This window comes from Rhinopithecus bieti, unplaced genomic scaffold (assembly GCF_001698545.2).
Source record: "Rhinopithecus bieti isolate Rb0 unplaced genomic scaffold, ASM169854v2 scaffold_18153, whole genome shotgun sequence".
In the NCBI taxonomy this organism is placed as follows: domain Eukaryota; kingdom Metazoa; phylum Chordata; class Mammalia; order Primates; family Cercopithecidae; genus Rhinopithecus; species Rhinopithecus bieti.
In genome coordinates, this window is record NW_016809139.1 from 1,821,302 (window position 1) to 1,843,326 (window position 22,025).

At 63.8% G+C, this 22,025-nt stretch overlaps 1 protein-coding gene across 2 annotated transcripts; it reads right to left on the minus strand.

Annotated features, from left to right (window-relative positions):
• Positions 1-82: 82 nt before the first annotated feature.
• Positions 83-21,721, minus strand: PFKL (phosphofructokinase, liver type). 2 transcript variants are annotated; one of them, XM_017888690.1, is made up of 21 exons: positions 21,626-21,721; positions 17,328-17,405; positions 16,109-16,298; positions 15,255-15,420; positions 14,300-14,344; positions 13,960-14,068; positions 11,176-11,271; positions 10,986-11,078; positions 8,869-8,994; positions 7,963-8,027; positions 7,231-7,294; positions 5,499-5,645; positions 5,171-5,241; positions 4,328-4,415; positions 3,510-3,662; positions 2,767-2,931; positions 2,510-2,571; positions 2,185-2,296; positions 1,413-1,512; positions 1,209-1,314; positions 83-736 (listed from the first exon to the last, which is right to left on the minus strand). In XM_017888690.1, the coding sequence occupies exons 1-21, from the start codon at positions 21,695-21,697 to the stop codon at positions 589-591; spliced, it is 2,256 nt and encodes a 751-aa protein (XP_017744179.1). In that variant the 5' UTR covers positions 21,698-21,721; the 3' UTR covers positions 83-588. The 2 variants fall into 2 exon arrangements, with proteins under 2 accessions (XP_017744179.1, XP_017744180.1); XM_017888691.1 differs by lacking the exon at positions 14,300-14,344 and adding an exon at positions 14,714-14,758.
• Positions 21,722-22,025: the final 304 nt, after the last annotated feature.

The window sequence follows — 22,025 nt, forward strand, 5'->3', positions numbered from 1 at the left end:
CCCTCCACCCCTGGAGGCCGCTGCCCACTGGGCTGGCCGTGTGGTGCCGCTCCTCTCCCTCCAAGAGTTCCGCAGGCTGTGCTCTCCAGAGACCAATGCACCCCACGGTCAGGGTGATTTTATTTCTAGAAAAGGTGACAGGTGCTGCACGTGGGCAGGAGCAGGTCACAGTGAGGCAGGGCCAAGGGCATGCCCCTCTCAACACAACCCAGGCACCGACAGCCTACAGGCCGGGTAGGGCGAGGGCTGGCCCTTGTGAGTGAGCCCAGAGTGGGGAGAGGCTGGGGCCCATGGGGCGCCAAAGCCAGGGGACATCGGCCTGCAAACACCGACAGCCCCACGTCCCCTGGGCAGGAAGGTGGATGCCCCAGGACGCTCTGTCCTCCTGCTGCAGGGCCTGGCAGGCTGGTCTCAAGACCAGCCCCAGGGAGGCCTGGCGGGTGGCCAGGGATAGAGGCAAGGGCTGGGCTGAGCAGGGACACAGCCCCCACCTGCCTGCAGGCTCCAGACACAACAGCCCAGGCCCCATCTGAGCCCTGGCACTGCAGCTGGCATGGGTGGGGGCTGGGGAGGGGCATGGGCATGGCCTCAGAAGCCCTTGTCCATGCTCAGGGTGCGACGGGTCACGTGCTCCAGCTCCCCTGACACGTAGGCGGCCATGCTGATACGGTACTGCGCCAGCATCTTCAGCATGAGCCGCAGGCTCAGCCACCACTGCTCCCGCGGCATGCGGTGCCTGTGCAGGGCGGGGATGGGGAAGATGATGGGGAGTCAGGGCTCAGGGCAGCTCTTCAGGCCACGCCCCCAACTCCCCGCACCCCCCGACCCTGCGGCCTGTGCATGGCATGGCCCTCCCTCTGAACATCCAACATCCATGGAGCCCTGCGGCCTCTGGGACGCGGTCTGGGGGTCCCCATTCCCTCGGAAAGGACAGCACAGAGTCAGCCACAGCCGCCCTCAGGGCGTGGGCATCCTGGCTGCCCACGCTGTGCCCCCATGCCCACCCAAAAGGATTGCCCAGTGTCACGCTCTGAAGCCTTGGGCATGGTCCCTGCTCCCCATGGCCTGGTGGGGACCGGGGCATGGGGGCCCAGGAGGCCTTGTGGGGTCAGGGTGTGAGCGGGGCGGTGCCTGGCACACCTGCCTTGGGGACAGTCTGGGCCACCCCTCAGCCCCACCCGCCTCCACGAGGCTTCAGTGGAACTCACTCGAAATCAGTGTCTTTCTTGAGCTCAGTGACGGGGCTGAAGGCCACTGCCTTCTTCTTCAGGCCAATCACACAGGCCGAGTCTGGGGCATTGGCAAACACCCGTCCTGCAAACAGAGGCACGTGGCAGCCCTCCAAGGCCGGGCCCTGCCCCAGGGAGCCAGGGGAGGGCGAAGTGAGGCCTTGCGTCGCACCCACCACCTACCCTTGCGGTAAACCTCACGCAGCTTCTCCGACAACCAAAGCATGGCCTTCACCCCCAGCTTGGTCCCGTAGTTCCGGTCAAAGGGGGTTGGAGCGCCACCCTGGAAACAAGCAAGGCCCGGTTCCTGGAGCTGCCCTGGGCTGCCTGGGCCAAGGAGAGGGGAGGCCCAACCCCAGTGCAGACAGGTCCCCACGGGGAGCCTCCCAGGCAGCTTCTGAACACCCATTCCTTCCAACCCCTGCACAATTCCTGTCTGTTCCCGCATCAAGGACCCTGCCTGCTCTCTCCAGCTCCAAGTCCAGGCCAGAAGCTGCCTCCCGAGGCCGCAGTCGGCTGCCCCCTGGCCAAGTCAAATGACCCCTGGGCTCCTGCATTGGCAGCCAGTGGCCCCACCTTGGGCCCCATCCCCAGCCACTCTGACTCCCTCTCCCTGGCTCAGAAAACCCCAGGACACAGGCTTCCTGCAGGGCCACCAGAGGGCAGGGAGCATGCCGGGATCTAGGTGAGGGTCTCGGCGGACGTGGCCGCAGGAGGCCCGGCCGGGGTGGGGGGCTGGGCTCAGCATGTGAATGTCCTGGCCCCGGCCCCAGCCCCACCCCTTCTTGGAATGAGACCTCACCCAGATACGGGCCTCGGTCCCCTCACCGGGAAAGGGCACACGTGCCCGAGGGCCTGCCAGGAGTGCCTGTGAGGGCTGGGACCCCTGGGCCCGGGGACAGATGGTGGCAGGGAAGAGGGACAGGCCTCTCAGAGCCTCACTCCTGCCTCACACCTGCTGCAGGTGGCCCAGGACGTTGGTCCTGCAGTCAAAGACGCCCTTGCCCTCTGATGAGTACAGGTTGTACAGGAACTCCGTGGTGTAGTAGTCATGGCACTTCTCGTTCCTGAGAAGAACAGCAGGGCCTGAGTCAGCGGGGAACGAGTTCAGGTCTCCCCCAAATCCTGAGTCCCCACTGGGCCAGGCCTGGGAGAGGGAGTGCCAGCTCCCAGGAAAGCCGCCCTTGCCCACACTCTCCAAGGACCCCTCCTGCTTTCTCCTGCCCAGCCACTCCTCAGCAGCCCTGCCCCTAGTGGCCAGGGACCCACGGCAGCCTCACCGCAGCACCAGGCCCCTCTGAATGTCTGTCTTCATCTTCTCCGTCATGTGCTCCACGTTGACCTGCGGGAGGGGCCGGATGAGCCAGAGGACTGTGGGGAGGGAATTCCAGGCTGACCAGCGACCCAGGGCCAGCAGGAGCACTGGCCTATGAGTCCCGCCTGCCCGGGCCCTGCCCTGCACTGGCCGGCCTGAGTGTCTGGGGCCCAGACTGGCGTGCCGGCGAGTCTGTTGCAGCAGGGGCCAAGCTGGGCTCACCTTTAAGTCATGGATATTGAAAGGGTCCTCAAAGACGTAGGCGGCGTCGGCCCCCACAGCGATGCCAGTCACGGTGGCCAGGTAGCCACAGTAACCCCCCATGGTCTCCACGATGAACACACGGCGCTTGGTCCCCGAGGCGGACTGTTTGATGCGGTCACAGCTCTGGGGACCAAGGGGGGTCAGGGGGCCAAGGGGGGTCAGGGGTCCTCCACGTGCCCACCCTTCCCTGCAGGCCATGGGCATGGCTACCCTGCCGGGAGCCCTGTGTCTCCAGAGCCAGCCTGGGGCTGATGCACCCAGAGTCAGCAGCACCAGGCTTGGGCCCGCCTCCCACCTGGGCCCCACAGGACCGGGGGTTCTCAACCAGGTGACCCCACCCTCAGGGCACAGGGGACGGCAGCCTGCACACACACTCTCTCTGAGCAGGCAGGGGTGTCCCCAGCCCCATGGACAGAGGCCAGGCACTGCTCTTAGGCTCCCCAGCACTGGGGCAGGGACACTCCCGCCTCGGTCTCCCCATCTGAGCTCATCAGTCGCAAGGAACAACACAGGGCCCTGGCCCTGGAAGTGGCTATGGCAGGGAGCTGAGCCCCTTCACCCGGGCCTGTGCCCCACCAACCCCAACCCTGGCAGCCCTCCCGGGTGCTCACTGCGCCCTGTCCCCTCCAGCAGCCTCCGTAGGCTCAGCCCCACCCCACAAGGGCCTGGGCATGGCAGGCAGGGGTCCAGGAGCCCCGTACCTCCATGGCAGCGTTTACGGCAGTGTCAGAGCCCAGGCTGAAATCGGTGCCAGGGACGTTGTTGCTGATGGTGGCTGGGATGACGCACATGACGATGCAGAGCTCCTCGTAGCGCCCGCGAGCCTCCACCAGCTGCAGCACCCCTTCATAGGCCTGCAGCAATAGGGACAGGGGGCAGGTCAAGGGCAGCACCGAGGCCAGGGTGGGCCAGGGACAGGCTCTGCCGGCGGCCGCCCAGCCCTGCACCCTGCTGACCTGTCACGTGCCCCGTGCTGGACTCCAGGACCCACCTGCTCAATCCCCTGGGGCTGGGCCAGGCAGTCAGCCTGGTGTCATCTCAGGACGCCTCCCAGGGAAACTGGACTCTAACGAGGGTCAGGAGGCCCTTCCAACCCACTCTGACCCCAGATCCACTCCATGAAGCCTACAGTGGGGCTTGGCTTTGGACGGCAAGGGGGAAGGGCTGTCATTCTTTTATTATTTAGTGACAGCTTGCCCAGTGCCAGGACACCACGTAAGCGGTGCCATCCCGCACCTGCACTTCTGCCTCCTCCGCCTCCCTTATTCCTCGTCCTCCTGCTTCCAAGTCCCCTTCCTCCCCTGCCCCTCCCCAGCACCGGGGTTAACTGGAACCTTGGGAAGCTTTCTGGAGAAAGTAAAGAACCCTCCCGAGCCCACACACCACACTTAAAACCCTGATCCTCTTGGCCCCTGCGTCACCCCAGCCGGCACACAGGTTTTCCGGACGGGCCCCTCAGCGGGAGGACACCTCGGGTCTCCTGTGTCCCGGGGCTTTTTCATCCGCAGGCAGCCCTCACCTCAAACCCGCCGACCACCAGCAGGGCATGGATACCATAGATGCGGATGTTCTCCACGATGGACTCCAGCTGGCCCTTGGGCAGGGTCCTGCAGTGAGACACATCCGTGTGAACATGCAGCGCCTGGGATGCCTGTCCAGATTGCATCTGATCACAGAAAGGCATTGCCTTGGCCGCTCCCCGAGCCAGTCAGCAGTCACTGCAACACCCTGGATGTGACGCCGTGGTTTCACATGGAGAGGGGCACACAGGCCCAGCGTGAGCCGCCTGGGCACCACGCGGCATCACCAGGCATGGGCCAGGCAACCAAGTGAACCCCCCACCCCCCTGGGCTCCCCAGGGGCACCCCTTCCCGCCCGAGGCTTTCTCGCCCAACACTCAGCAGCAGGAGGGGATGCCTCCTCCGGCCCTTGCAGCTATTCAGTGGCTTGGGACTCAGGAACTTCCCCTGTAGCGCACAGGGTGACTGTGCCCTCCCCATGCCCACAGAAGGGTCTCAGGCCCTGGGACAAAAGCCATCAGACAGGCCCATAGCCACAACCAGAGTGGTGACAGTTCAGGCTGCCTGGCCTGGCCAGGCAGTGACAGACACTGGGCCAGCTTCCTTGCCACGGAGAGCCCACCGTGGGCATGGGGCTGCCAGAGCAGCCTGCCCTACACAGCTGAGCTCAGGCCAGGAAGCCCCAGGCAGGAGGCGTGAAGCCTGCTCTGCACAGATCACCAGCCGGAAGAGGGGCCGAGCCCAGGGCCCTGGGCCGGGTTCCCCTTGCCGCCCCCACCTGCAGGGCCTGGAGACTGCGCCTTGGCCCTCCTGCCCCCAGGTACCCACAGCAGGCAGCTCACCTCTTAGTCCCCAGCATGGAACCACCACGCCCCAACCAGCCGGCCACGTTGTGCCAGCCTACTTCTTGCACCTGTCAGGAGGAGATGCAGCTTCAGGGGCCAGTCTGAGCCTCTGGCCAGTTCCCCCCAGGGGTGGGCCTGTGCCCAGGGGCCAGCCAGTGCTGGGGATCATGCTGCAGGCAGAGCTGAGTACCCAGGCCTGGGTGGGCACCGACACATGGACCCAGGCCTCGGCCTCCACCTCTAGCAGCCGGCCCTCCACAGGAGACGCCCCAAGTCTGCACACAGAAGGCCCAAGTCCTCACTTGTTTGCCCCGGCCGGACCCACCTGACCCTTGGCTAGGCCTTCAAAGCCATCGTGCACGACGTACACCGTGTGGCCCTGGGAGATGCCGGTCCGCACCGCCGAGCGCACGGCCGCATTCATGCCAGCCGCTGGGGCCCCCACATTCAGGATGGCCAGGGAGAAGTTAGACTTCAGAGAGAAGGGGAGACAAGCATGAGGCACGGCCAGGGAGGGGACCTCCAACCTGCACAGGAGGTCAGCAGGCCGGCAGTTTCTGGAAAAAGGGGCCAGGCCCTGCCACCAGCCTGGACACTGCCCAGCACACCGACTGCCCTGGGCATACGGTATCTGTTCTAATTCCAGAAGATTCTGGTGAAGACCAAAAGAGACACGGTGCAAGCCTGGCACACAGGCAGCAGAGGAGGCAGAGGGGGCGAGCACCATTGTGAAGCCAGGCCTGGGGACAGGAGCACAGGTCAGTGCCCACACAAGGGGCCAGCAGTGGGGGGAGAGGTAGAGGGCACAGCCACGAGGAAGGTAGGGGTCCTGACTATCCTGTTTCCTAGTAGCCACGTTAGGGAAGGGACAAAGACATGGAGACAGTCCCATTAGGACGACAGTTAATTTCACCTGATACAGCAAAACCCCACTATGTCCATGTGAATCCAGTGACAGCTGCCACCACCTCCCTCCAGCCCCTGTGCTGAGACTCTGAACTTGGCGTGCACCTGTCGCGTGTGGCACACCTGACTTGGCAGCAGCCACACCCAAGGGCTCCGTAGCCACATAGCCCCACCGGGTCCTGGTATGAGCCAGCCCTGCTGCCCACAAAGTCAGTCACGCCCCAGCCAGGTTCTGGGTGGTTCATGGAGACCACGTTGCCCCACCTCGGAGGGTGCAGCCCATTGACTAGCTGTGGGGATAAGCAGGAGGCTGGAGCAGCAGGGACACCCAAAGATGACCACGGATGGGAGGACGAGACCCAGGCTGGGCCACGCTGTCCACCCCGGCCTGCAGCTCCAGCTGTGGCTCAAGGGGCTTGGGAGCCAGGACCTCACTGACCATGACTCTCTACGGGACCCTCGTTGTCCCCCAGGATTTGAGAAACAAGCCATTTCATCCTTATTTTGGAGAGATCCCATTTCCTGAAGTTTTCAGCTGTTTGGGGACATTTTCTTTTTATGTTCAGAGTTTCACTCTTATTGCCCGGGCTGGAGTACAATGGCACGATCTCGGCTCACTGCACCCTCTGCCTCCCGGGTTCAAGTGATTCTCCTGCCTCAGCCCCCTGAGTAGCTGGGATTATAGGCGTGTGCCACCACCACACCCAGCTAATTTTTGTATTTTTAGTAGTGACAGAGTTTTGCGGTGTTGGCCACACTGGTCTCGAAGTCCTGACCTCAGGCGATCCGGCCACCTCAGGCTCCCAAAGTGCTGGGATTACAGGTGTGAGCCACGATGCCTGGCCGCTGGGGACATTTTCTACACAATGGCTCCTCCTCTCCTGACTTAAGCCTGTGGGCCTGACTTCATTTCCATCAACCATTGAGAAGCAACAGCCAGCCCTGCAGCCGGGGTCCCAGCAGCAGGGACCTGCCAGCCACAGTGGTGCCTGAGCCTAGGCAGAGGCCGAGCCCACCCTCCCAGCTCCCAGCTCGGGCCCCAGCAAGAGGGAAGGCAGGGGCAGGCAGGCCCAGCCGCAGGGGCCAGCGTGAAGAGGCTGCAGAATAACACAGCCCGTTCCTCCCCCTGTGGGTGCCAGTCCCTGCCTTACCTTCTCCTTGGGGGGCTTCTGGTGGGCGAGGAGCTTGTAAATGTTCCAGTTGTTCTCGAAGCTCCTGGAAAGGATTCGAGTCACGCCATGCATAGCCCTGCAGCCCTGCAGCGTACAGCCACAGCACCGCCGTGACAGAGCCCAGGAGGTTGGTCACAGGCACACGGCCTGATGGGAGCACAGCCATGAGGCAGCGGACACCACACGTGCCAGGCAGGGCACCTTCCACAGACGGTGCAGGATCCCCCAACACAACACGAGGCTGCACCACCCGTGCAGCAAAGCCCGTGGCCGGCATCCAGCTCAAGGGAAGGTTGACCACCTTGGTAGCAGGTGGGGGCATGGATGGGAAACCAGACGTCCAATCCAACCTGACCCGGCCACCAGGACACCTGCAGGAGGGTGGCACCCACACCCAACATCTGCCACCCTTCCCAGCACCCACGGGGCCACCCCATGTCCTGGGCTTGCGCCCACAGCTTCTCATCCCCTCGTCATGCCCAGATCCCTGTGCACTGGGCCCTGCCCCGCTGCCGCCCCAGGGTCTCCTGCAGCACCACACCTCCCAGCCCGCCGCCTGTACCACCCACAGGCCCGTTCCTCCCTCGATCTTCAGACGCGGTGCCCAGAAGGATGACCCAGGCCAGGCGTGCGCAGCACCACCACAGCACGTGCTGCCTGGCACCGGGACCCAGCCAAGTAAGAGCGCAGGGGTCTGCTGAGGGGCCTTACCCGCCACGGAGCTGGATGGCCTCGTCAAACCTCTTATCATCCATGGCTTTCTGCACTTCCTTGGTCTTAAGGAAGAGAAACAGAACACAGGCTGTGGAGGGCCCGGCCAGAACACCCATGGCTACTGCCCCATCCGGTAGGACCGACGAGGGCAGATCTGGCCGGCATCTCCTGACTCTGGCCCAGGCCTGGCAGCCTCTCCCTGGGAACAGTGGTCACCACCAAGGCCAGCTCTTCTGGGGCTAGTTGAGGCCAAGAGGCCCTACCCTGCCCCCAGCTGCCCTCTTCTCCTCCCAGCAGTCCCAGCTCCAGGCAGGGCCACTCCGCCCTGGTTGCAGGCCTCCAAACCCCTGAGCCAGGGCTTGACCAGCACCCACACCCAGCCTCCTGGCCTCTGCCCTCCCCATACCTCCGCTCCCGGGGTCCCTGCTCCCCACGCCTCCCCTCCCGGGGTCCCTGCTCCCCACGCCTCCCCTCCCGGGGTCCCTGCTCCCCGCGCCTCCCCTCCCGGGGTACCTGCTCCAGCCACCCATGTCCCCCATCAATGGCCCGAGCTCCTCCCAGGGCTCTGTTCTGATCACCGGCCCCTCCTCCTCCATCCCATCCTAACCCCAACTCCCACCACTGCCCACAGAAGCTCAGTGGCCGAGGACCCCTGTGACTTCCCCTGCTCACCAGGCTCCCTGCAGCTCCAACACACCTCTTGGGAACCGTCCCAGGTCCCACGTCCCACCCGGGGATGTGCTCACACCCCTCCCCTCCCTGGAGGCCTGGGATGCCCTGGGCCAACCACGAGGCCCTGCCCTCCGGTGCTTATGGTGCTGAGATCCCCAGAGAGCAGTGGGCCTGCGAGTGGGGATTAGGGAGAGGGACCAGGCGGTTCTGATGGGGGGACCCAGGGCTTACCATCTGCACGCACTCCATGAGGGGCAGCCGCACTGACTGGTTCCCCGAGAGGCTGACCACGCAGGCCGGCGTGTCAGGGGTGGCCTCCAGCAGCGCCATCACCGCCTCCATGCCCATCTTGCTGCTCTGTGGGGAGGGGTTCAGGCTGGCACACCCACTTGGTCCTTCTACCCCAAGCCACATGCCCATCCTCTGCAGATGCGCAAACCCCAGCTTCCAGAGCCCCCCACGCTGACGGAAGCTTCCAGAACAGGTGGCACTAGAGATGGAAACGTGTCTGACCAGCGTTCACAACGGCATGCTGGACACCATTTCAGTGTCTTCACTGCCCTGCCGGGAGGCCCAGCCTACGCTGTGGGCTACAGGATGGCACGTGATGCAACCCACTTGCTGTCACTCAGTGTCATGGCTGGGCACACAGGCCAGGTCCCCAGGGCCCCGTCCGCTGCAGTGGTTCCTCCCACGGAGGCCCTCATGTCGTGACTTCCCTGGTGTGTGTCTGCGCCAGCCAAGGGGATGGGCAGTGGACACATCCAGGAGCTGCCCCCTAGGGACACACTGCAAAGGCAGGCCCCAGCCCCACCCCGGGAACTGGCCACAGTGACAAGAAAGCCAGGCCTGCAGTTGCCGTGGCTGTCCCATGACCACCAGTGGCCGGCCCTGTAGCAGCCCAGCAGCTGGCCCCCGGGGCCACAGACAGCCCTCCGAGATCCACACAGGTTTCTTCATCTTGCACGTGAGGCACAGGCGGCACCTTAGTCCCGGCAGTCTCTCCGGGATGCCGTTTAGGGATCAGCCTCGGAGACGCCCCCCATGCAGGCTGAGGCCTCTTGGAAAGTCCAGGTTACCACGGCGCATGCTGGGTTCCCCGGTCGCCTTCGTGACACCCAGTGGGAATACAGGCTCAGGGAGCACAAAAACGCTGATGCTCTGGGTGACAGCCGCTGGGGCTGCGGGTGATCCACTGTCCTTTGTTTCAGAGCTGGCATCGGGCAGCGAAGACACTGGCTGGAAAACCCTGCAGCCTGCAGGCTGGGAGCGCATGGCTGGCCCGGTCACGGCAGCAGCATTTCTGCCACCCAGGCTCGGCAGCAGCGGCTGGCTTGCCCTGATGTCCCAGGCCCCTCAAGAGGCTCTTCTGAGTGAGCCTGAGGCCGCACAGAGGGGACAGCAGCTGCCTGGCTAGGTCGGCGGGGCCCCTCTCTGAGGAAGCGTCCCCTCTGTACAGTGGCCCCCGTCCAGCTCCGTGGGTTGCCTGGGAAGGCTCAGCTCAGCACAGGAGTCCCAGGGCCAGGTGCAGTCCCAGGGCCAGGTGCAGTCCCAGGGCTGGGTGCAGCCATCTGGTCTCCCTCAGCACAAGTCCCACCTGCCTGGCAGTCTGTGGCCCTGCCTGAGAGGGTGGCCACCCTCACACACAGGCGTTTTGCCTTCCACGGGGCCTTCCTGGCCTCAGACCCATTCCATTTGGCACCAACTTGATTCCCATTTGCAGAGGACAAAGTGAGACCCAGCAGTGATCAGGACCAAGGATGGCGAGGCCACGCCAGACCCCGAATGCTCCCTCCCAGCACCAGCCTCCCAGACCGTGATGCCGCGGGCAACATGGGCACCACCCTCTGCCCACACAGCCCCTCTCCCAGCCTGTCCCTGGCCACCAGGAGGGTCTGTGGCCCTGACTGCTGCCACATGGGGCTGGCAGGGGGTGGGGGGGTAGAACGGCCAGGAGACACAGGCTGGCGGGGCGCCTCCCATGGTCCCCAGGTCTGAGTTCCCTACACCTGCAGGGGAACAGAGAAGTCAAGCCTCAGTTTCCCCCAGGAGGAGCAACAGCTTGAGGGGCCACCCACCCCACACACCCACACTGACACACACCCACACACACTGAAACACACACCCACGAGGACCAGACACAGACACAGACACACCCTCGAGGACCACACATCCCCCATGCATACCCCCACTACACAGACATGGACACTCACCCACAGCCACGTGGACACAGACTCACCCACAGCCACATGGACACAGTGCATGTGCCACACTCGCGTGCACACTGCCCACACGCACAGACCACGCCCACCCACGCACGTACACAGGGCAGGGTGATGGCCACTTACCAGGACTCGGTCGAAGGCAGAGGGCGTCCCTCCCCGCTGCACGTGGCCCAGCACAGTCACACGGGTGTCGAAGCCCAGCCTCTGAACCACCAGCTGGAGGAGAGTGCGAAGGACCAGCCCTGAGCCCCAGCCCACATGGGCTCGAGGAGCAGGGGGTCTGCCCAGTGGCCACCCCCAGGCCCACACGCACATCCTTCACGTAGCTGGATGAGATGGGCTTCCCGTCGCGGTCGATGGCACCCTCAGCGATAATGATGATGTTCAGTCGGGACCCACTGCTCCGAGTCTGGATCAAAGACACGACAGGGCTCAGCTGCCAGGTGGGGAAACCTGCCCCGGACACAGCCCCCAGGCGCCAGGAGCCCTCCCTGAGGCCACCATCCCCAACCCACGTGGGCGAGGGCACAACCCCCACCCAACAGGAGGAAAGCAGGCCTGGAGCGCCAGGGCAGAGACCAAGCTGGGCCCACTAGGACCCCCGCCCTGCTGGAGGCGGTGAACAAGAGGACTCTGCCCAAAAGTCTGGGAAGGGCAGCAGGGGAGGAAGGGGACCCTCGGGGCTGGGTCCGGCACACACACAGCTGGGGCTGGGCCCTTGTGTCTGGTGAAGCCTTCCAGGTGGGAACACACACAGGGCTGCAGCTCCGTGGGGCACAGGGCAGAGGGGCCTGCCCGGGGTAGCCTGGGCTGCTTGTGACTCCTGTGAGCCTCCATCTGCTCATCCTTGAAACCAGGGGCTTCACGTCGCTGCCACCAGCCAGGGCTCCCCGGACACCCTGCACCCTGAAGCCACTGTGGGTCCACGCTGNTGCCCCGGACACAGCCCCAGGCGCCAGGAGCCCTCCCTGAGGCCACCATCCCCAACCCACGTGGGCGAGGGCACAACCCCACCCAACAGGAGGAAAGCAGGCCTGGAGCGCCAGGGCAGAGACCAAGCTGGGCCCACTAGGACCCCGCCCTGCTGGAGGCGGTGAACAAGAGGACTCTGCCCAAAAGTCTGGGAAGGGCAGCAGGGGAGGAAGGGGACCCTCGGGGCTGGGTCCGGCACACACACAGCTGGGGCTGGGCCCTTGTGTCTGGTGAAGCCTTCCAGGTGGGAACACACACAGGGCTGCAGCTCCGTGGGGCACAGGGCAGAGGGGCCTGCCCGGGGTAGCCTGGGCTGCTTGTGACTCCTGTGAGCCTCCATCTGCTCATCCTTGAAACCAGGGGCTTCACGTCGCTGCCACCAGCCAGGGCTCCCCGGACACCCTGCACCCTGAAGCCACTGTGGGTCCACGCTGGTGCACATGGGACACACCATCCCCTCTGCCAGCCTCAGGCTGCTGCCTCAGCACCACACACCGGCCACGGCCCGGCTCTCTGGGAAGTGAAAGGGCTTTCCAGTCTCCACTTCAACGACCCAACAAACGTTTGTGGGACTCATTCTGAGCCACAAGCCCCATGTTTGCCCTACCACAGGCCACAGAGCCTCCGACAGGAACAGGGAGGGAGCAGCTCAGACAGGGCCCGGGTGCGGTGGGAGTGGAGGGCTCCCTGGAGGAGGTGGCGCCAGTGCAGGTGAGGTCAGATACCCGGAAGATGGGCTGCAGGTACAGCAGGAGAGCTGAGCCACCCTCCCTGCCCCAGTGCACCCTGGGTGAGGGGCAAGGCGGGAACCTGCATGTTACAGGGGGAAACAGGCTCTCAGCGAGAGAGCAAGAAGGAACCAGGTGGGCCGACCTCGCATCCAGGCCACTTCCAGGAGGGCCCAACCTGAGTCACAGACATGAGCTAAGACCGAGGTCGCCACTGCAGCCGGGCCCCCCGGGGTGGAGTCCCTGCCCAAGGAGAGCAGGCCCCTCGCAGGACCTGCACCTCGGGCCAGCCTCGCCTGTAGGGTTCTATCTCCACCCGGCCCCTGGGCTCCACTGGGGAAGGTTCCAGAAGCCAGGTCATGACCCACGGTCTCTCCCACTGCCCTCGGCAGCGCTGTAGAGCCACGAGGAGGTGGAACCAGTGTCCACACAGATGGGAGTGACGCTGCCACCTTCACATGTGGACAGGGATACCCTGTCAGCCCCAGACCCACCCTGTGCCCCCAGGGCTGGTTCCAGTGATCCTGCCTCAGCCTCAGAGCACAGAGGACAGAGCTAGAGCCACGGGGCCCCTGGGCTTGCCCTACACGGTCGGGCGTGAGCGGAGGACAGCCTGAATGGCCCCTGCCTCTGGTCCACCACTGAGCCCCGCCCCGCCAAGGGGCCGACCTGTCCTAGTTGAGGGGTCTCAGGGTCCACAGGGCAGTGTCAGCCTGTTCTAGGCCAGAGCCCCCAACTCCACCCCAAGGGAACCAGAGGGCAGCATTCCAGGCACACCCACTCCAGGCACCCCAACTCCAGGCACACCTCTCCCCAGCCAGGTGCCCCCCATCCCTCCCAGAGGAGGTCTTGGCCTCCCAGCAGCCTCCCTACCCTCTCCTGTCTCCAGAACCTCCTGTCCACTGTGGCTACAGCCACTTTCAGACACATCTCTGCAGCCTAGAACCCACCCCTGGGCCCCGACCGCCCTCAGGGGAAGGCCCTGCTCCCCACCTGGCCCAGCTCCTGGCCTCACCACCCCCAGGGCCCTGCTGTCTGGACCTTGCTGGGGCCACTCATCCTCACAACCAACCACCTCCCGCCGGCGCAGGCTCAGCCGTCCCACCCCAAGCAGCAGCCTCACCGAGCTCCCCACACTGACCACGGAGCTGAGCCTGGGGCGGCGGTGGCCTGCGTGACCCTCTCTGCCTCCTGCCCACTGAGGGCAGGATCACAGGTGCCTCACGGAGGTCAGCCCCGTAGCCCCCACTCCTGGTGCGTCTTGCCCCGAAGGGCACTGCAGCTGCTGCTGAACCCATGAGTGATGCATGAGTTGGTCAAAGCTGGTCCCAAAACCCCAGGGGCACTACCCAGTACCCAGGACACCTGCGGCCCCCAGCAGGCTGGACAGCACTCACCTCACCCAGCCTCTCGCACATGAAGTTCTCCCAGCCGTCCTCGGGCGGAGCCTCAGGGATGAACAGCCAGTCGGCCCCCGAGGCCAGTGCAGATACCAGTGCCAGGTACCTGGAGGAGTGAGTGCCCGCCTGCTCAGGACCCCCGCCCAGTCATTGAGGGCAGCTTCACCGTCCCCGGAGGCCCGACTCTGGGCCACAGCTTCTCTGTCTCTCCCGGCCCCCGCCCGGCTCTCTCACACCCATGGTGTTAACTGAGCCCTGCAATAAATATGCCACACCTGTCACTGTGGTCCCCAGCAGCACCCGGCCCACCCCTGCAGGCCAGGAAGACCCTTCTCACCCGCAGTGCCGGCCCATCACCTCCAGCACGAAGGTCCTCTGGTGGCTGCGGAGATGGAACAGGAGGATGCATCAGTGCCAGCCACACGGCCCTGCCAGCCCGATTCCCTGCGGGGTGCCCAAGGGACCCGGTGGATGGAGAGGCAGGCAGGGCACAGCCCCTTCTCGTGCCCAGGCTCTGAGCTGAAAGGTACCCTGGGCTCCTTCCAGCCTCTGGGCTGGTTTCAACTGATCTGCTCCAAGGCTGAGGGTCATTTGCTGAGCCCAGGCCTGGCCAGGCCAGGACTTACTTTGGGGGGCATCACACCCCAGGGCAAGCAGCTGCCCCTCAGAAGGGGCTGCACAAAGGCCCCCCGCAGCCTGGCAGAGTGGGAGTGGAACCCGCGATGCATCCCCGAGCTGGGNCCCTTCTCACCCGCAGTGCCGGCCCATCACCTCCAGCACGAAGGTCCTCTGGTGGCTGCGGAGATGGAACAGGAGGATGCATCAGTGCCAGCCACACGGCCCTGCCAGCCCGATTCCCTGCGGGGGTGCCCAAGGGACCCGGTGGATGGAGAGGCAGGCAGGGCACAGCCCCTTCTCGTGCCCAGGCTCTGAGCTGAAAGGTACCCTGGGCTCCTTCCAGCCTCTGGGCTGGTTTCAACTGATCTGCTCCAAGGCTGAGGGTCATTTGCTGAGCCCAGGCCTGGCCAGGCCAGGACTTACTTTGGGGGGCATCACACCCCAGGGCAAGCAGCTGCCCCTCAGAAGGGGCTGCACAAAGGCCCCCCGCAGCCTGGCAGAGTGGGAGTGGAACCCGCGATGCATCCCCCGAGCTGGGGGCTGAGGGCAGCTGGCCTGGAGGCTGGGGCTACCATAGTCCACTGCCCTTGCGGATGGCCGTCACCCTGAGGCCACCTCACCACCGTGCGGGGAGGAGGGGCCCTGAGCTGGCAGCTGGTGCCAGCCTCACTCACCTCTGGGCAGTGGTGGTGATGGCATCGATGACCTCCATGATGCGGTGGAGGGCCGAGTCCGTGCCAATGGTCATGTCGGTGCCGCAGAAGTCGTTATCGATGGAGCCCACCAGGCCCGCGATGTTCAGGTGTGAGTAGGTCTGGGCCGTGGTCTCTGAGATCTTACCTGGGCCAGGAGCAGCGGGGGGGCCTGGCTGAGGCTCCACTAGCCCCACCACAGGGCCAGAGACCCCTCTCCTGCCACCCGTTCTCCCGCATCCCAGGCGTGCAGCCTGGCAGGGGCCCCGGAGTTCCAAGTTCAGCCTCCTCCCATCCGGAACCCTGCAGCAGCACAGCTGGATCCGCTGGGGCAAAGTGCAGACGGGGGACCTCTGGGGTGCCTCGCAGAGCGGCCAAGGCCTCACCTCAGGGTCCTCCACACGAGGGACATGGAACAGACAAGGCTCCAAGAGGCCACTTTCCAAGCGGCCATCTCGGTCGGGACTCTCTGTCTTAATGTCACCCCAACTTTAACTCTATTTCTGCAAACTGTGACCACACCTGTCCAGAATCTCCCTCGGATCAATCACAGAGACTTGTCCACGCAGCGTAGGGTGAGCCACACCGGCCTCCACCAGCCCCAGGTACTGCCCGGGTCGTCTCCCCGAGGCTTCAGCCCTGACCTCCATCTCTGGGAGACGTCCCAGCTCGCGCTGGCGGGCGCCACTCCTCCCTGGCCAGCGGCCAGACAGCCCCTCATCTGCCTCGGGGTACCCAGGGCTCCCTCCTCCCTCTGTACTGCCCATTCCCACGCCTGGCAGCAGCAGCAGCAAAACAAAACCCCAGGGCCTCTAGTGCGCCGGGCATAGACCCACCTTCCGCCACCAGCTCCTCCAGCAGGCTGCCCCACTCGCTGCGGAAGATGTTGGCACCCGTGAGGCTGCCGTCCCCGCCGATGACGCACAGGTTAGTGATACCACGCTGGACCAGGTTGTAGGCCGCTGCCCGGCGCCCCTCCCGGGTGGTAAAGGCCTTGCAGCGGGCGCTGCCAATGATAGTGCCGCCCTGCACAGAAGAGGCCAGAAACTTCAGGGACATGGCAAGTGGCAGACAGCCCCTGGGGATCATCGGAGGGACCCCAGGACTGGGCAGCAAGGGGACTGGCGGACCCTGCAGAGTGAGAGGCAGAAGCCCCAGGGTCTCTGGAAACCTGAAGTTGTCCCACCTCCCTGGGCCTTTCTCCTTGGATAGACAAAGAGGAGGACGATGTCCCTCCGGCCCTGGGCTCGAGAAGCCCCAAGGTAATAGAGTGGAAGGCTTTGGAGACCGGAAAGCACAGTACACACTCACATGCATAGGCCGCCACACACGTGTGTGCCCATGTGCCCACACAGGCCCTGCACCAACTCAGGGAACTGGCCGGGGCCTCCAGGGCACGAGCCTCAGCAGCGCCAGGTGTGCTCACGCAGCCCCTTAAAGCCAGCCTCAGCCAGGGCTCCCCCAGGACCCAGCACAGCCATATCTCCAGGCCCTCCTGGCCCCTGGCAACCCCAGGACCCTGTGACCCAGCAACTCCATGGCAGCAGATGACAGGGTCGGCCTGAACCGGAGCCCCGTGGGGTGCGGCACATGTGTGTGACTCTGAGTACATATGTCTGTATGTTCCCGTGTCTGTGTACCTGTGTGTGCATCTGTGTCTACGTGTCTGTGTATTTACTTGTCTGCATGTGTCTATCCCTGTGTCTGTTTCCATGTCTGTGTGCATCTGTGTGTGTGCACATGTCTGTGTGTGTGTGTGTGCATGTGTCTGTATGTATGCAAGTGTCTGTGTGTCTGTGTGTGCACATCTATGTGTGCGCACACGTCTGTGTCTGTGTACGCCTGTGTGTGCACGGGTCTGTGTGTGCGCGCATCTGTGTGTGTGTGCATGTCTGTGTGTCTATGCGTGTGTGTGCGTACACATCTGTGTGTGCATGTCTGTGCATGTCTGTGTGTCTGTGTGCACGTCTGTCTCTCTGTGTGTGTCTGTGTGTGCAGGTCTGCCTCTGTCTGCGAGTCCGTGTGCACACACGCATCCGCGTTCCTAGGCCTCACCAGCTGGATGATGTTGGAGACGCTCAGCCAGTTGGCCTGCTTGATGTTCTCACCTCCCTCCACGAGGCCCTCGTAACCCTGAAATCAGAGCGGGGCAGGCATCAGACAGAGGACTCCATGGCGGCCGGCAGCATGTGGTCTGGGAGCGGGACTTTCACCCCACCAGCAGAAAGCCGGCTCAGGGGGCTGACTGTGAGGCCCCACCACTCCCAGGGCCTAGGGTAATGGGGTCTGGGTACCCCACAGGGGGCTCGACACCCTCTGCACGGCTGGTGAGTCCATGTGTGCCGGGACGTGACTCCTGTGGTGAGCGCTTTGGTGCAGGGGTCTGTCTGAGCTCCCTCACCCCACCCGGATCCGCACAGGCAAGTTCAGCGCCCCGAAGGTCCCAGCGGAGCCCGCCATCCAGCTCCTAAGGGTGCATCCTAGGTCTGCCTGTTCTGAACATCCTAGAAACGACACCGCAGAGGCTGCTATGTGTGGCTCCTTCTGTCCCTGCTGGAGTCCTCCTGGGCATGTGGCCAGCGGGGTGCTCCTGCTGTGTGGCGACTGTGTGAAAAGCCCGGGCTACCATCTGCCCACCACAGTGGGCAGCTGAGAACACACACACCTCCCTACAGGGATGCGCCCGTGTTTCAGGCAGGTCCCCGCCTGAGGGGGCTCCTGGGTCCAGCGGACCCGAGTGGCCATTGCCCATAGGGCCAGCAACACCCGAGGCAGGGGCTCCAGGCTCCGCGTCCCGCCACGCTGGCCACACTGGGCCTTCCATCCAGTGCCATGGATCTGCCCCTCATGCGGTTCTACCTGGGGTTTCCCAGATTGGACCTGCACAGCCTCCATGCCACGTGCCCGTTTCCTGTTGCACGGCCAGCCCTTTCTTGTTTGAGGGGAGGGGCCTCATGACTGTGTTTCACTAAGGGTATGGAGAGGAGAAGGGCGGCCTCCTCCGTGCAGCCCCCGGTCCCTCCACGGCATCAGCAGCCTTCTCCGGGCCGTGAGCTGAAGCAGTGAAGCAGCCACTCCTCGGCCGGCGCTGATGCTGGCTCAGCTCTGGGCTTCTGCTCCTCCCTCCGCTCCTCCCCAACCGGGTGTCAGGGCCCTGGGGGCCAGGAGGGCAAGTGCCTCAACCAGGCAGGGGGTCAAGGGACAGTGCACGATGTGGGGCACACGAATATCCCCACTCTGGCCATGGCGGGCTCGCAGCCTGACAGCCTCCCTTTCCCACCAGCTGGGTTGGGGGACAGGTGGGGCTGATCTGAGGGACCATGGAGCTACTTCCTCTGGCTCAGGCCAGGCCAACCTGGCCCCCTGTGGTTGTACCAGCTCTGAGCCAGGCACAAGGAAAACAGGAAAATGATTCCAAACCCACAGCCCCACCTGAGTGGAGGCCACCAAACACAGATCTGTCTGCAAAACTCAGGACCCAATACAGAGCCCAGGTGCCAGCCGGGCCCCTGCCCCCCTGGGCAGAGGGGCAGGCAGGTGTGGCCAGCCCAGCAGTCCCCAGAGACCCCACAAGGTCAGTGGTTCAGGTCTGCTGGAATCAGTCTCAGACACAACCTCCTCTTACCCTTGGAACCTTCTAGAAGAGGTTTGTCCCTCTCCACCCACTTCTCCGTATCTGTCCTCCTAGGCCCAGCTCACCTTACCCCTCCTTCCCCTCTCATCCCATCCCCTCCTCTCACCCCTGCAGGCCTGGACTCAGGCTCAGGGCCTCCCCACCGCGCTCTGGGCTCTGCCTGGGACGAAAAGAGCAGCCAGTTATGAGCCTTCCTTTGTGTCAGAACTGAGAAGGGTTTTCACCTCCAAGGCCACCCTCCCTTTCTGCCCTAACGACATCCCCAAGAGGAAGGGATCAGTCTCCCTGCTGAAGGAAACCGGAGCTGGGCTCAGAAACCCAAAATGCAGTCTGATGTGAACGGGCGCAGCCACAGGTCTCCCTGACCTCCCCCTCCTGCCTCTCGACCCTCTCTCTCCTCCAAGCTCGGGATGCAGCTGCTCCCTGAAGCCCCCGCATCTGCCTAAAGCCCACAGCTGCTGGGGAAAGGAACAGTGACTGCCAGTCCCCCTCCCTGAGTTTCCATGCACTGAGGTCATCGCAGGAAGAAAGACCTGTGTCTGCCAACACACCTGGGCAGGGAGTCACCAGCAGACGCCGTCCAAGCCCATTGAATCCCCTAAAAACCATTTATGGCCGTGCGCGGTGGCTCACGCCTGTCATCCCAACACTTCGAATCCGAACACTCTGCCTTCGGGAGGCAGAGGTGGGTGGATCACCAGAGGTCAGGAGTTCGAGACCATCCTGGCCAACATGGTGAAACCCCGTCTCTACTAAAAATACAAAAAACAGCCGGGTGTGGTGGTGGGTGCTTATAATCCCAGCTACTCGGGAGGCTAAGGCAGGAGAATTGCTTGAACCTGGGAGGCGGAGGTTGCAGTGAGCTAAGATTGTGCCACTGCACTCCAGCCTAGGGAACAGAGTGAGACTCTGACTCAAAGAAAAAGAAAAAAAAAAAAATTCCTCCCCCTCTAGAATCATCCAGGCTGCCCATGTCCCTTTGCCCTGGGAGGAGGGCAGGTCAGCATCTTCGCCCCACCTCTCCACGCCTGTTCACAGTGAACGCCAGCACCTTTGCCCTATGCCTTTCGCAAGTAGATTTTTCCAAGAACCTTTGCAGGACGGAGGTGACGTCTTCCCCGGGCCGCAATACCAGAATGTCCCACCTCAAAATCTTCCTCTTAGATGTGGATGTTTCTGACCTAAAGCCCACTAGGCAGCAGGTGCAGGGAAGCTCTCAGCCTTGCCTCCCTTCCAGAGGAAAGCAGCACACAGCATCCCAAGACTAAGGCTCCTCCTGTTCCCGCCTGGACGGGACGTCAATGCCCCTCAGAACCCTCCGCACCCAGAGGCAGCCCCAGGACCCGCGCCCACCCCCTTCATTCCTTTTCCCATAAACTCACCCTCCCGCATTCCCCCACTTCCGAGGGCCCTCACACTGCGTGCCTGTACCCCTCGGCTTCTCCAGGCGCACTGGTCTCTGCTGGGGCTCTGCAGAAGCCAGGACTCTAGGCACAGCCAAGTGCCTCTTCTCCCCTTTTCCAGGACATACCCTGCACTGATGAACCTGTTTTCTGTCTTTTGCCACAGGAGTCTGTCCCAACCACGAACGTATGGCGGTCAGGAAAACCCTAATTTCTGCCCTTTGCCACTTAGAAGAAACTGGAGGTCGAGCAGGTGGCAGGAAGCGTTCATAGGGACACAACCCAGCCTGCCTGGAGGGGCCCCCACACCCAGCTCCCCAGGGCTCTGAGACCTGCTTCCTAATCCGACACTGGCAGGGCCCCAGCCCCACCCCAGCCTGGCCACAGGGAGAGGACGGGCCAGCACAGACTGCCCACTCACTCATCCATTCACACAGTCCTGCAGAGGGAGGGCTGGGCAGGTGGGGCCCAGGTGGGGGCCAAGGTGGGGAACTGGGACCCAGGATGGTGAGCAGTGAGCGGAGAGCAGTGGGCGGAGTGGGGCTGAGTGCCGGGAGCTGTAGAGCTGGGGTTGCTACATTTTATATAAACAGCTACATATTATGTAAAAAGTGGCAACAAAATAACAAAAGATCTTGTCTTGTGCAAAACCACCGGACAAGGCAAGCATGCAGCCTGTGCCTGCGTGGTGTGGCCCAAGTGTGTGAATGCGCCTGCGTGTGCGCACATGTGAGTGCAAGCGTGCGTGTGTCAATACCCAGGATGGAGGGCGAACCTCAAATCTCCCACAGGGACTGGGGAGGGGCATCCGCTGCTCCTACGGCAACACAATGAACACGGACACAGCAGAGCTGCTGCCAGGGGCTATTCCCCAGGTTTGGGTGGTGAGGCAGGAGGCTGGGGAGGACAAGGGCAGAGACGGTGAGGTCCCTGGCCCCCACTCACAGAGGCCTCGGGGCAGGACAAGGGCCCAGGCTAGGGGTGTGGGGGGGGGCCTGGCCCAATCACTGTAGGCAGGGCCTGGGTTCCGTCTCCACCCAGCTCCTTCCCTGCCCCCAGGCCCACCCCCTGCAGCCTCTGAGCCTCCAGCCAGGCTGAATCTCCGAGTCAGCAGGTCTCTTCTTTCTGCAGATGCCTTTGGCCTGGCCCCAAGCTCCCCCTCGCACTCCCCAAGACCAAGTATCCATCAGCTCCTCCAGGCCAGAACCACCCCGTCTCCCAGACCCACACTGTTCCGTGACCCACACAGAACACACCTCGGCCTGTGCCTCAGGAGGCCCCACTCCCTGCACACACACAGCCCACCTTGGCCTTACCTCATAGATGAGGAAGACTTTGGCACCCACATAAATGCCCATGCGCGTCACAGCCCGGACAGCAGCGTTCATGCCTGTGGAGGTCAGGGCAAACCTGTCAGTCTCACGCTGAGATGCAAGGTCCCTGGACGCCCTCCCCATCTCAGAGGACAGGGGGTGGGGGAGGCCCCGGACACCCTCCCCATCTCAGAGGACAGGGGGTGGGGAGGCCCCAGACACCCTTCCCATCTCAGAGGGTAGAGGGTTGGAAAGGCCTGATCATCCTTCCCATCTCAGAGGGCAGGCGGAGAGAGAAGCCTAGACACCGTGTCCATCTCAGAGGGTGGGTGGTGGAGGAAGGCCCCGGTTGCCCTCCCCATCTCAAGAGGGCAGGGGGTGGGGGAGGCCTAGACGCCCTCCC